This window comes from Oryctolagus cuniculus, chromosome X (genome assembly GCF_051225735.1).
Source record: "Oryctolagus cuniculus isolate XC-2025 breed Fujian yellow rabbit chromosome X, ASM5122573v1, whole genome shotgun sequence".
NCBI lineage: Eukaryota > Metazoa > Chordata > Mammalia > Lagomorpha > Leporidae > Oryctolagus > Oryctolagus cuniculus.
In genome coordinates this window covers 22,389,377-22,403,860 of record NC_142888.1, presented here as the reverse complement: position 1 = coordinate 22,403,860, position 14,484 = coordinate 22,389,377, and the positions used below count along the sequence as shown (strand labels likewise).

At 37.0% G+C, this 14,484-nt stretch overlaps 1 protein-coding gene across 1 annotated transcript in view; it reads right to left on the bottom strand.

The window, feature by feature from the left end:
• CFAP47 (cilia and flagella associated protein 47) overlaps nucleotides 1–14,484 on the bottom strand; it is a 375,387-nt gene that overhangs the window by 121,447 nt on the left and 239,456 nt on the right. The window contains exon 51 of the mRNA XM_089324690.1: nucleotides 5,856–5,967. Within this exon, the coding sequence (XP_089180816.1) occupies nucleotides 5,856–5,967 (112 nt within the window). The remainder of the gene's footprint in view (nucleotides 1–5,855; nucleotides 5,968–14,484) is intronic.

The window sequence follows — 14,484 nt, the reverse complement described above, 5'->3', positions numbered from 1 at the left end:
TCTGTAGATTATTAAGAGCAACTAGAACAAATTATTAAAAACAGTCACGCAAGTTATATCAAATTTTGTAACTTTAATTCTTATACATATCAGTTAATTTTCTTAGCAGTAAGACAGGAGTGAATTACTCTATGTTGTAAACATTCTTATTTATAGCCAATTTTGAATTATATGTTTAATCATATTATAATTACAATAAAATAAATATAAGAAGTATTGTTACTAAGTTCATGGTAACCACTAAAGTATACTAATTTTCATGTAAATATTAGTCTTGTGGGAAAAATAAAGAGCTTATACCTAAGATAAACAAATACAGTTGCATATTTCACTACTGCAAATAAGTAGCAAGCATTACTGTGCTTCTACAGTTTGTTATACTCTAATCTTGTAATAGTAGACTTTAATATTAGCTTTTTGCATTTGAATATTTACGTAGAGAAATCATTTTATAATTGTTAAAGAGAGACTTAAGTCATGTTTTTTTAAAATATTATTTATTCATTTAAAAGGCAGAGAGAAAGAGAGAGAATTTTCTATCAGTTAGTTCACTCCCTAACATCTGGGACTGGGCCAGCAGAAAACCTGGTGCCTAGAACTCCATCTAGGTCTCCTACATGGGTGCAGGGGCCTAAGCTCTCAGGCCATCCTCCACTACTTTCCCAGGCGCCTTAGCAGGCAGCTGGATTGTAAGTAGAGCAGCTGGGATTTGAACCAGCATTCATGTGGGATGCTGGCATTGCAAGCAGCAGCTTAACCAGCTGTGCCACAACGCAGGCCCAAAGCCATCACTTTTTTTAAAAAAGATTTTATTTATTTACTTGAGAGGTAGAGTTACAGAGAGAGGCAGTGACAGAGAAAGAGGTCTTTCCTCCCCTGGTTCCCTCCTCAAATGGCTGCAATGGCCAGAGCTGGGCAAATCCAAAGCAAGGAGCCAGGAGCTTCTTCTGGGTCTCCCATGTGGGTGCAGGGGCCCTAGGACTTGGGCCATTATCTACTGCTTTCCCAGGCCATAGCAGAGAGCTGGCTCAAAAGAGGCACAGCTGGGACTAGGATCAGTGCCCATATTGGATGCTGGTGCCGAAGGCAGAGGCTTAGCTCACTAAGCCTCAGTGCCTGCCCTGCCATCACGTTTTAATGTATCCAATCATTAACATATTAATTCTGCAAGTTCACACATGTTGGGTTTTGCTTAGTTTGTTCTTTTTCTTTAAGGTTTCCTTTTTTCCATTGAAAAAAGCCGACTGTTTCAATATTTTCTATTTTCCCAAATCCATGGACACAAAAAAATAATTTTGAGGTTCAGGCATTTGGCCTGAGGATGCCCTCATCCCACATCAGAGTGCCTGTATTTAGATTTCTGCCCTGTGTCCACTCCAGCTTCTAGCTAATGCACACTCTGTGAGAGTGCAGGTAATGGCAAGTATTAGGGATCCTGTCCTCCTTGTGGAAGACCTGGATGGAGTTCCAGGCTCCTGGCTTCAGCCTGGCTCTGGCTTGACTTTTGCTGGCGTTTGGGGAGTGAACCAGCTGATAGAAGATCTCTGTCTCTCTTTTAAATAAAATGAAAAAATAATTAGTTAAAAACAGTATCTTTCAAGTTAAGAATGAACTAAATTTTCTCTCTTTAACCATTAAGTCTATCCTGATTGCTTCCTTTTCACAGTTTATGATATCAGCTTCCTTAGAGTTGCTTAGTGTAAGAAGTATTTTGGACTCTTTTTTCTCCTTTATAGTTTCATATTGTTTTCAATAACCGGAGCTGTGGTGTACACTATGATTGCATATGTTTCCAGGACTCCTGTGGCTACTGAAAATGATGCTGGTAGATGAGCATCAAGTCAGCCATCTTTAGACATTGCCTTGCTTTAAAAAGAAAAAAAAAAGCCTCACCCTGTGGGGTCAAAATTTCTTGCACATGTAGGCTACTCTCAATGACTAATCAGCACAGCACCAGGAAGGTCTAGGCTCCTTCTCCCAACTCAAAACAAACAACTCCAAAGGGCCAGTCCAGCTTTCAAGACTTTGGTGGGTTGGCTAAAGCCTTTATTGAGCTTGCCTCAAAAGCTTAGCTTCTCTCTCTGGCCAATATACTCTTACTTTTCTTTCCACAGGTCTTAATCAGAATACATTCCCTAATAAATGTCCTTCACGCTACTTGCCCATCTCAGAGTCTGAGTCCCTGGAAACTCAACCTGATATAGCATCATTTTGCCTTTTTATTTCTCTTGAAACTTTCCTGCTTCCTAACCCCCTAATACGGACATAGTTTGGTCTGTTCTGAACTCTCATTTAGAATAGTCAATCTTCATTTTTTTGCTCCATAGCCAAATAAACATTCAAAAATAAATTTCCAAACTAGCACACTTAGAACACAATTGTAGCTCACAGCAACTTGCTGTAAAAAAATCAAACTCATTTCTTTCTCAAAAGTTCTCCCTCCGAATAAATATGATATGACACCAATGTTAGTATGTGCTACCAGTGTTCCACTAAATTCTCAGCAGAGAATTCCCACACACACCAGTTGTTTCCTACAGCTCTTGCTTGTGGGAATCCAATGCCATAGAAATTTGTCCTAAGGGCAAACTTCAATCAATTATGGACAGCAGTTAGTGGATAAAATACCACTTACCCTTTACTGTAACAATCTCTCTGAGTATCTCCAGTGAGGTTCTATAGTACTCATCAGTGATTTGATAATTGTTATTTTTTTCAAAGATTTATTTGCTTGAAAGGCAAAGTGACAGAGGGAGAGACAAAGAGAGAGAGATATTTCTACCCCTGGTTCACTCTCCAAATGCCCTCAACATCCAAAGCTGGGCCAGGCCAAAGCTAGGAGCCAGCGATTCCATCTGGAACACCCACGTGGGTGGAAGGAACCCAAGTACTAGGGTCACCTTCTGCTGTCTCCCAGGCACATTAGCGGGAAGCTGGATTAGAGTCATAGAGTAGCTAGGACTCAGCCAAGCATTTCCAGATGAGATGTGGGCATTCCAAATACAAGCTTAAATTGCTGTGCCATAACACCTGCCCCAACAAGCTTACTTTTTTGAGGTTCCCCTTCAGTATCTTATTTCACCATTCTCTCAGTGCTTCTTAAAATTACTTTTTGGATTAATTACTTGCATTTATACTCTTGTCTGAGGGTCTGCTTTTGGGAGTAAGCCTCAAACAAATATTAAGAAAGGATTACCTGGAATATTACTAAAGATTCCTAAATGATTTCCCAGAATCACTGCCCCAACTGTCTCTTTACATCTGTTTTACATATTACTTTCAGATTTTCCTTTTTAAATCACTACTTGACTTATGCCTCTTGCCACTTCAGAAATATTCAGTGACTCCCATTGCAATAAGAATACAGAACTCTGCCCTAAAAAGTCTGCCTGCATTTTTAACTGTATGTAACTCTGCATTCCCTAGCCCCCACACATGCCAACATATTCATTTTCTTTTTCATTTATGTAAACTGTTTTCTCTGTGTTTTTTTATAAGGTTGTTTTCTCTGCTGGGATGTCCTCTTCATCCACATTAGCTGACAAATCCCGGTTTAATCTTTCAAGGTCCAGATCAAACCAATTGTCATCTTTGAAGCCCCCTCAAATCCCAGATGTGGGGATTAATATTTCCCTTCACTGGGGCCAGCATTGTGGCGTAGCAGGTTAAGCTGCCATCTGGGCACATATGGGCACTGATTCAAGTCCTGGCTGCTCCACTTCCAATTCATCTCCCTGCGAATGGCCCAGGAAAATCAATGGAAGATGGCCCAAGTACTTGAGCCCCTGCCCCTTACTTGGGAGATCTGGAAGAAGCTCCTGGCTCCTAGCTTTGGCCTGGCCCAGTCCTGGCTGTTGTTGCCATTTGGGGAGTGAACCAGTGAATAGAAGATCTTTCTCTTTCTCTCTCTCTCTCTCTCTCCCTCCGTTATTCTGACTTTAAAATAAATAAATAAATCTTTTAAAATATCACAATCATCTTTGTATTTAACAGAAATATTAAAAATAATCAACAACCTATATTTTTTCTCCAACAAAACAGAAGAGACACTAATCAAGGTTCTGAGTCACCCTGATGCAGCATGTGTTAAAGTCCATATATGGTTAAGGAAAATAGGTATCAAAATTTTATGGTCTCACAAAATGCCAAAATCAACAAATGATTTTACAAGGAAGAGGCATGTTTTTATGGATTAAACCATACTTGGCTTCCCAAATACACACGGATGTTTAACCCCCAAAGTCTTCTTAACAGTTAATGGATTAATGCTAAGGGTTCATGGATTAGAGTGGAGGCTTGGGAAATAATTGGATTGGATTAGGTTGCCAGGGTCGGGTGCCATGACCAAATCTGAGTGTGTTCCCTATAGTTTTCCTGCCTTCCTTGCTCACCAGGTAATCATTCTTCCCCACATACTCTGCCACTGCTGGATAAATAATCATGAATATTCTGGAGGAATTGTTTTTTTAAGAAAGACTAGTTAAAAATAAAAAAAAACACCCACAACTAAGCAAAATCCACCAACTATTAAGATTACCATTGACAATTAAAATGATACCCAAAATTTAAATTTCTATAAAACAATTCACATTTGGATTATCTGATAAAATAGTAAAACATATTACTTCTCTGAAGTGCATGTAATAGGGTCTGTAAAGGGATTATAGCACAAATCTACTTGTTACATGGAGATTTATTAATGAGCTGTGTAAAGCAAAACTTCTCGAAAGTGCTGGGCATATTCCAGAAGGTACTGTCAACTATTGTGGTGTTGACATTTGAGTTTTAGTACACTAGAAGTAGGGAGTGAGGATTGGCAGGTGGGTTCTCCCAACAGTATATTCTGTTACACTGTTAATAATTAGTTCACTGTGATGGCATTCTCAAACTTCCCTTCTGCTTGTTAATACTGGTATCCAGTCTATTCTCTGTACTTTCCTCTTTGTAATAACAGTACGTCCTTTCTGCTAGTTATAGACTTTTCTTTTAAAGAATTTTTTATTGAGATACATAGGAATTTCAGGCTAGTACTTCCAAGGAGTCAAAGACTTTTACTATGTGTATGCTTTCCATTGTTCTAATTCTGTGTTCACTTACCTACATTATAATGATTTATTCTGCAATATCTAACTACCACTGTGGCATTTAATTCTTCCCAAAATAGGATGACTTATTTATTTGATGAAGCATAGCTCCTTAATTTTAGTCATTTTCTCTACATTTCTGACATTCCTCCCTTCAAATTACATGGAGGAATACCTCTCATCTCCATTCCCAAGTAAGCAATTCCCTTCAGGGACCATTGGGGTAATTTTTATAAAGGAATACTTTATTAGAGACAAAGGAAGAAAACTTCACACATAACAAAACTTTAATTTATTTTTCATATATCCATGAAGTATATGTAGATGTTTTTATAATGCCCAGATCTGTAAACAGAGATTTTACAGATACTATCAGGTTCATAAATAGGTATATATAAAAGTATTTATCAAATTTTAAATTCAAATACCCTTAACTAAGTATTTCTACTTATAATAATTCATTCCACAAATAAGTGGATAATACAATATTAGGTATATAATATATAACCCTAAAGTTTGATTATTTAGAAAGCTAATAATCAAAATGTACAAGGTGATTGTAAAAAGTCTGTGGAAAAATAAATCAAAGCACATGTTTATTTTGTTACAAAAAAGTTTGAAAATGATGCATAGGTTTTTTATAATATTTGTTTTCCATAAATGTTTGGAAGACTCTTCATAAAATTAAATTTCCCTTATGGCCATTTATTTATATAATGTTTCCACCTTAGTGTATGGTACTTAACAATAACATTTTAATAGATTTGATACCTTTGAATACACCACGTTTCCAAGGGCATATGTGTAGAATGTATGGAACTACATTATCTGGGTCTATGGTGATTTGTTGCTTTCCCCACACTATTGGAAGATCTGAAGTTACCTATAAAAGAAAATTGGGTAACATGAACATCAACATGAAATCTTTTTCTGTGCACGAATACACTGTAACATGCAAAATCATAGGAAAATCTAAAATTTAATTCAAATACTTCAATTAAGAGTATTCACTTTTAAATGAAAAGCAAGCCAAAAATATACTGCATATAGTAGAAGAAAAAATTCTAAGATCTATGAAAAAAAAAATGGAACCCACCCCAAAAAAATGGTTCTTACAAAGGAACAATTTTTATTTTCTGTTGCTACTTCATCAAGATCATTATGCTGGGATCTACCTTGGGGATCAGCAAGTTAAGCTGCTGCCTGTGATACTAGCTAGCATCCCATATAAGCACTGGTTGAAGTCCAGGCTTCTTAGCTTCTGATGCAGCTCGCCTGCTAAAGTGCCTTCGAAAGCCACATAAGATGGCCCAAGAACTTGGGCCCCTGCCTCCCATGTGGGAAACCTGGATGGAGTTCTCAGCTCTTGGCTTTGATCTGACCCAGCCCTGGTTTTTGTGGTCATTTGGGGAGAAGCAGGGGATGGAAGATCTCTCTTGCTCTGTCTCTTGCTTTCTCTCTGTAATTCTCCTTTTCAAATAAACATAGCTTTAAAAAAACACTGATGCTTAGAAACAGAATATCTTTTATAGGTCATATATAATTTTCTTTAAGCAATTTGATATACAAAATGACCAATTTGAATGAATTTACACATCGTTGTTAATATAGCATACAAAGACTATTTAAGCAGCATTTTATTACAACCCTTTCTATATCCAACTTTCAGTTTATTGCGTACTGTATCACAGCACTCCTTGTAGCCCAGGCAAACAATAATCTACAATGTGTCTCTATATATTTTCCTACAATAAATAATTCTTGGGGAATCATACAGTATGTGGTCCCTTCTCTGTGCCTTTTTAAAAATCATTTAGCTTATCAAATTTTTGTTTTTAAAAAATTACTTATTTTAAATTGACAAATAAAATTGTACATATCTATTAGGTACATGTTTTGAAATACGCATTTTTCAGTGGCTAAATTGAGGTAATTAAAATATATATTAGCTCACATAGTTATCAATGTTGTTGTAATGAGAATACTTAAAATCCACACTCAGCATTTTTCAAGGAAACAATATATTGTTCTTAACTATTGTCATCATGTTACATAATATATTCAATAGGAATTTATTTCTCCTATCTAACCAAAATTTTGTATCCTTCAACCAACATTTCCCAAATTCCACCTCCTTCCCATCCTGGTTCCCAGTAACTACCACTCTACTCTTAACTTCAATGAGTTCACCTATTTTACATTCCAAATAAAATTGAGTTCAAGTGGTGTTTGCACGTGTGTGCCTGGATTTTTTCACTAACAAGATTTTCTTTTAAGGCTGAATAATATTCCATGTGTAATAGTACTTTTTTTTTTATCTATTCATCTGTTGATGGAGATTTAGGTTGATTCCATATATTAGCACTCTGAATAATGGTGCAATTAACACAGCTATGTAGATATGTCTTCTACATACTTTGCATCTAAGCCCATAAATATAATTATTAAATCACATGGTAGTTATTTTTGTAATTTTTGGAGGAGATTCCATGACGCTTTCCATAATGACTGTACCTATTTATATTCCCAACATCAGTGTATAAGGGTCCTATTTGTTCATATCTTGATGATAACTGCTTTTCAATTCTCTTTTCCAGATACCATCAGATATCAAAAATATGAGTGAAAGTATGTACGTTCCTTTTTATGTGCTTCTGGATTCAGTATGCTGACATTTTGTTGAGATTAGTTGTGTCTATAATCTAAAGGAAATAGGTCTGTTATGTTCCTCTTCCATGATGCCTTTGTGTGGATTTAGTGGTAAAAATATTAATCTCATAGTGAGAAGTAAAAAGTTTTTGTTCTTCATTTGTTGGAAGTGTGTGTCCTGTAAGTAGATTAGAATTGAATCTTTTTCTTCTCAAATCCATTCTTCCAATCTCTGATGTTTCATTTGAGTGTTTAATCAATTTACATATGAAAAGTCTTCAGAAAGCGTAGAGAAAATGCATATTATGAAAAGAATTGTGCATGGATTTCAAAATGTTTTTGCACCAAAATAAACATCTTTAAATTCCATTTTTCTACAAACTTTTTGAAGTACCTTCATATAATATAATGTGGACAAGAATATTTTTGTCTATGATTTTCCTACTAGTTTTCTATATATCTTATGCCATGTTTGTTTCTTTAATCCTCCATCACTGTCATATTTCAAGTTATGTTTAATGTGTCATTTTAATTCCTTCTTGCATTTTTAACTCTAATTTTTAGTTAATTTCTAAGTTGTTGTCCTGGAGATTATAAGTACCATCTCATTTTAAAATAATGTGCTTTGGATTAATTCTAACTCAATCCCAATAGTATAGACAAACTTTGTTCCAGTATGCTCCATTTCTTTCATCCTCCTGTGTGCTATTATTTTCAGACTAATTACATCCATATGTATTTTAAGCCAATTTATAATTTGTATAATTTTTGATTCTCTGCTTTCTTTTAAATGACATAGAGGAAAGAGTTTCAAAGAGCATACATTTATCCTATACACTCTATTCACTTATGTAGTTATCTTTATTGGAGCTCTATTTTCATCATGTGAAGTTAAGTTACCTTCTACTGTCATTTTTACATTAACTTGAAGGATTCCCTTTAGCAGTCCTTGGAGAAAAAAATCTTCTAAAGACAAATGTTCTTAGTTTATGTCTATTATTTTATGTTGAATTCTTAGTTGACAGGCTTTGTCATTCTTTATTTTAAAAATGTCAATACATCTTCTTCTTACCTCAATGTTTTATTATGAGAAATCTGCTGTTGATCTTATTGAGACTTTCTTGTCTGACTAACCACTTTTCCCTTTGATGATTTTCTCTTGTCATTGCCTTTAAATTGTTTGATTATGATATGTCTAGGTGTGGATCTCTTTGATTATATCAATTTCAAGTTGATTGAGCTTAGATTTATACATTATTGTTTTTCATCAAATCTGGAGCATTTTTCAACTTTCTTTGATTTTTTTTCTGCTTCCTTCTCTTTCTCTTCTTATCTACTGCCACTGTAAGCCATATGTTGGTTATGCTCAATGCAGTTACACAGATCTCTGATGTTTTCTTAATTTTTTTTATTTTTTGCTCTACCTACGATGGGATAGTCTATACTGACTTACATTCATGTTCAATTATTCCTCTTCTGTCAGCCTCAATCTACTGCTAAGGCCAAGTAGTGAACTGTTACTTTCATTTATTGTATTTTCAACTCCAGAGTTCATTTTCTTTTTTTTTAAAATATTTATATCATTGGTATTGGTTAATGAATAGGTACTAAGTTACAGCTAGTTAGGAATAAGAAGTCACAGTGTTCTGATGTACAACAGAGTAATGGTATAATGTTAATGTAGTAAATATTTCACTATTAAAAGAAATCAGATGATAGAATTTTTGATGTTTTAACCATAAAAAAGGTAAAATGTTTGAGGATACAGATATTTTTACCCTGATTAGACATTTTACAAAGTATACATGTATCAAAACATCACATTGTCTCTAATATGTATAATTTTTTTAAAAATTATTTATTTATGTATTTGAAAGGCAGAGTTATAGGGAGAGAGGTAGAGTCACAGAAAGGGAGAGATCCTCCATCCCACTAGTTCACTCCCCAAATGGCCACAGTGGCCTGGGGTGGGCTAGGCTAAAGTCAGGATCCAGGAGCCAGGAACTTCATCTGGGTCTCCCACGTGGGTGGCAGGGGCCCAAACACTTTGGCAATCTCCAGCTTTTTCATGCATATTAGCAGGGAGGTGCATCACAAATGAAACAACTGGGATATGAACCAGTGCCCATATGGGATGCCAGCATTGCAGGCAGCAACCTTATCCACTGTGCTGCAATACTGGCCCCATGAAATATTCTTGTCGTAGATTTCATTAATTCTTCAAACAAGATTGCTTTCAGTTTATGAAATACATATATAAAGGCTTAATTTAAAGTTTTAGTCTAGATATCTAACATGTGGCTCTCCTCAAAGGCAGGTTATGTCAATTGCTTTTTTTTTTTTTTTTTTTTTTTTTTTTTTTTTTTTGTGGTGGATGAGCCATACTTTCTGGTTTCTCTGTTTCCCTCTTCTTTGCCTCACAATTTTTTGTTGCTGTTAAAATTTCTACACTTTATATAAGGCAATATACTCACTCTGGAAATCAGATCATTATTGCCTCAAGGTTTTTTTTTTTTTTTTTCTCTTCTGCTTTTATTCTTTGCTGATTTAGTGACTTTTCTGGACCAATTCTTTAAAGCCTGCATTCACTATAGTTTGTGCCCACTGAAGTCTATGCTTAGCCAGATAGATTAGTTGTCAGCAACATTTTGTCACAGGTTTCTTTAAATGCCTCAAATGAATAAATTTTCTACCCTTTGCCATGGAACACTATATATGTACAGCATGCCTTTAGCATTTGGGTAATTTAAAACTCTTCCTTATCCTTAATTTCCAGTCTATGTCAGCCAGATATGAAAAGCTGAGACCCTCTCAGTTCTTTCTTGTGCATGCACACAACCCTATATAAATATGTTCCTTGCTTGATTACTAGGGATGGGTCAGAGTGAAGTAAGCAGGCATACAGGTTAAAACTGATTAGGTTTGTAAGCTAGAAGACCATGCCTTCGCCACACCCCTGTGTGACCTCACGCCCTACCTGATACCTTCACCACACTCCTGTGTGACCACCGGCCAATCAGGTTAATTAACCACTCCCCTTTGGAAGTGGGTTAAATACCTGGGACACGGTGTGTCTAGGCTCTTCTTTTCCCTGGCTTCTTGCCAGGAGGGGGCTGGCTGTAGTCCTGCTCCTCCAGGGCATGTGGCCTTCGGGTCACCAGCCCTAGGCTTCCTGGCCTAGATGCTCCTCCAGGTGGCTGGTTTCTGGTGCTTGGTATGAACCCAGATTTACCCCTCTCTTGTAGATAAAGCTCACTCTCCTATGCATCTTTTGCACTAAATAAAAACTTAAAATGTACCATGCTGCCTCATTTATTTATGCTGGTATTTAGAATTCTTTTCTAAATTGGGGATTTATTTATTTATTTATTTATTTTATTTATTTTTTGACAGGCAGAGTGGACAGTGAGAGAGAGAGACAGAGAGAAAGGTCTTCCTTTGCTGTTGGTTCACCCTCCAATGGCCACCGCGGCCGGCATGCTGCGACTGGCACACTGCGCTGATCCTATGGCAGGAGCCAGGTGCTTATCCTGGTCTCCCATGGGGTGCAGGGCCCAAGGACTTGGGCCACCCTCCTCTGCACTCCCTGGCCACAGCAGAGAGCTGGCCTGGAAGAGGGGCAACCAGGACAGAATCCGGCACCCCGACAGGGACTAGAACCCGGTATGCCGGCGCTGCAAGGTGGAGGATTAATCTAGTGAGCCGCGGCGCCGGCCTAAATTGGGGATTTATTAATAAGCATATGGTGATATTGTATGGCACCCCAAGTTTTGAAAACATATGTGGCACCCCAGACTCGACCTCTGGGGAACCTTAAGGGGCCACATATTGGTACATATTTTAGGGGGTCAATTCCAATATCATATGGCAACCACGAAGGGTTTTAAAAAATTCATTAATTCCCTCATATTCCATATCTTCTTTTCAAGTTTTTCTTATTTGCTATTATTGTTATTATAGCTTCAGACATCTCCAGTATTAACTATTGCTGGTGAATGTTTTTCAAAAACATTCTAAAGATTGGATCTTTTCTATCAGAGAAAACTCTGAGACAAGACAAATAATGACAACACTTTGCTAGTGAGGTGTTGCTAGAGGACTCTGAGAAAAGTCAAATTATGATCCATAACACCTTTCTATTCTCTCAGTTACAAGGCTGTTGGTTTTCACAGGTACTACACCTATGGGAATGCACAACTGAGGAGAGTGAGATAGGGATGGGCCATAAACCATCCTGATCTTACAAGGACTGAGTTTCTGTTTGATGTATATTTCTCAGATTGACTTTTTGAATTTCCAGATTTCTGAAAATTTTGGTTTTGACTATTTTTGTCAGTGTTTTCACTGCTTTTAAGAAGAACTGACTTGCAAACCTCCTTGTTCTACCCTTCTAGAAGTTCCATGTTTCCTGTATTCCTAAGTGTATAGCTATAGTCATGCTGCATAACTATGTTTTGGTGAACAATGGACCACATATGCAATGGTAGTCTCATAAGATTATAACACAGTTGAAAAATTCCTATTGCCCACTGACACTGTAGTCACTGTAACATCATAGAAGTTTGCATTACTCACATGTTTGTGGTGATGCTGGTGTCAATAAACCTACTACAGTGAACCAGTCATATAAAAGTATAGCACATTAAGATTATGTATAATACAAAACTGATAATCATAAATGACTGTTACAGGTTTATGTATATACCGTATACTATACTTTTTATTATTTTAGGCTGTACTTCCCAAAGGTGACAGGTGAGCCAATGCACCAAAGACAAGAAGTGGAGGTCAAAAGACCTGATTTTCCTGTCTGGATTGCTCATGATAAAACAAAAGAGCCATCAGAAGGGTGGAATACCTAATTTGCTGCTCTGTAAGCAAGGAGCTCAGGATGGGATTACCACTCCCTTTGCTATTCTTATGCTAAAACTGGAATAAGAGAGGGAGGGGAAAAAGACTAGTTGGAGGACAAGGGCTGGAGAGTGAAAGCATGGAGACAGCCATCCCCAAACTTGCTGAAGGATCATTGATAAGACAGGGAGAGTAGATTTTGGATCAGGCCTAAGATAAAGTCAGAATTCCTGGGTGGGAGGGGGAGGTACAGTGAGCCGAGATAGTGAAGAGTTGGGGCCACAAAGGTAGAAGGCAGAGGTTTTGCCTTAGGCCCTCGACCTCCAGTGGAAACTTTGGAGGCCAATAGGACCTGGGCAGGAGAGTAGGAAGTAACACATAGAAGGATGCTTGATATCCACCAATCTGAAGTCATTTAGGTGTTTAGGTGCAACTGCTAATTTAAATTGGATAAAGGCAAATTAAATAAATGCATCTAAATGCAAACTTTGGTACTCCCAGCATGTTATATTCTATAGAAAAACTATTTGGATTTGTTTAACAAATATGTTTGCATAAACTGTCCATATAAAATAGTTCAACACTGCTTAAAGTAACTCCGGCTGAAATTTGATGGGTTACCTTATTTAAAAATGTTGTCTTAATTTGGAGATTTTTAACAGGTTATTTCAAAATGTAAATCAGGGACATTGGCAGATGGAAAACATCACAAGTATAGCAATGTGCACTTGGTAAGAAAGGTTAAGAAGGAAAGAGTTCTTGGTAAGGAAGATTAAAAAGGAAAGAGTTATTTTGAATAAAGAAAGGACCTGGTTTGTAAGAATTACTTCATCCTGATGGCTAGTTTATACTGGAATGGAAATCATGGAATGTTTCAAGTAAGTTGAAGAGGGCGTGTGGAAGTCACAGAAGGTTATGAAAGAAAGAAATCTTGGATACAAAGGCTATTAATCTATTTCTCTTTGACATAGAATTAGAATCTGATTCTCTGTTAAAGCAATGAGTTAATCTATTATAATCTCCTAATGTCTGTTAAATTCTAATTGTTTAAAAAACAATTGAGTTTTTTTATTAAGAGATGAGTTATTTAAATATGTGTTTATTTTCAAACATTTGAATAGTCACCTTATAACAATGATCAAATTTGGTCTATATTATGTCATGATGTTAAGGGGTCCTATTTCAACCAGATATTTTGGGTTTTGAGCCTTCTTGGCATCCTTGAAAGTCATTCAAAAATCAAAATTTCAAAATTTGGACTTTGACAGTTTCCAGATGGGCCCCTGGAAATTGTCAAAGATACATGTCTCATCTTGTAGAGACACCAACTACTCAGGCTATTTGAATCATATTAGAAGTACTGTCAAGATGTGAAGTGGTGTTAAATTTTAAGTTTTTATAATATAAAATGCGACTGATATAAATTTCTGAAAGTTAAAAAGTCTAATGATCTTGTGTTACTAGACATGATGCTTATCTTAATGAGAAAGCCCTAAAGGCCTAAAAGGGTTAAATGCATTGTAAAATCCTACAGGTGCTTTCAAAAATACTGTGTGAAGCAAGTGCCTCTTTTTTTTTTTTTTTTTTTTTTTTTTGACAGGCAGAGTAGACAGTGAGAGAGAGACAGAAAGAAAGGTCTTCCTTTTGCCATTGGTTCACCCTCCAATGGCCGCTGCGACCGGCGCATTGCACTGATCCGAAGGCAGGAGCCAGGTGCTTCTCCTGGTCTCCCATGCGAGTGCAGGGCCCAAGGACTTGGGCCATCCTCCACTGCCCTCCCGGGCCACAGCAGAGAGCTGGCCTGGAAGAGGGGCAACCTGGACAGAATCCGGCGCCCCGACCAGGACTAGAACCCGGTGTGCTGGCGCCGCAGGCAGAGGATTAGCCTAGTGAGCCACAG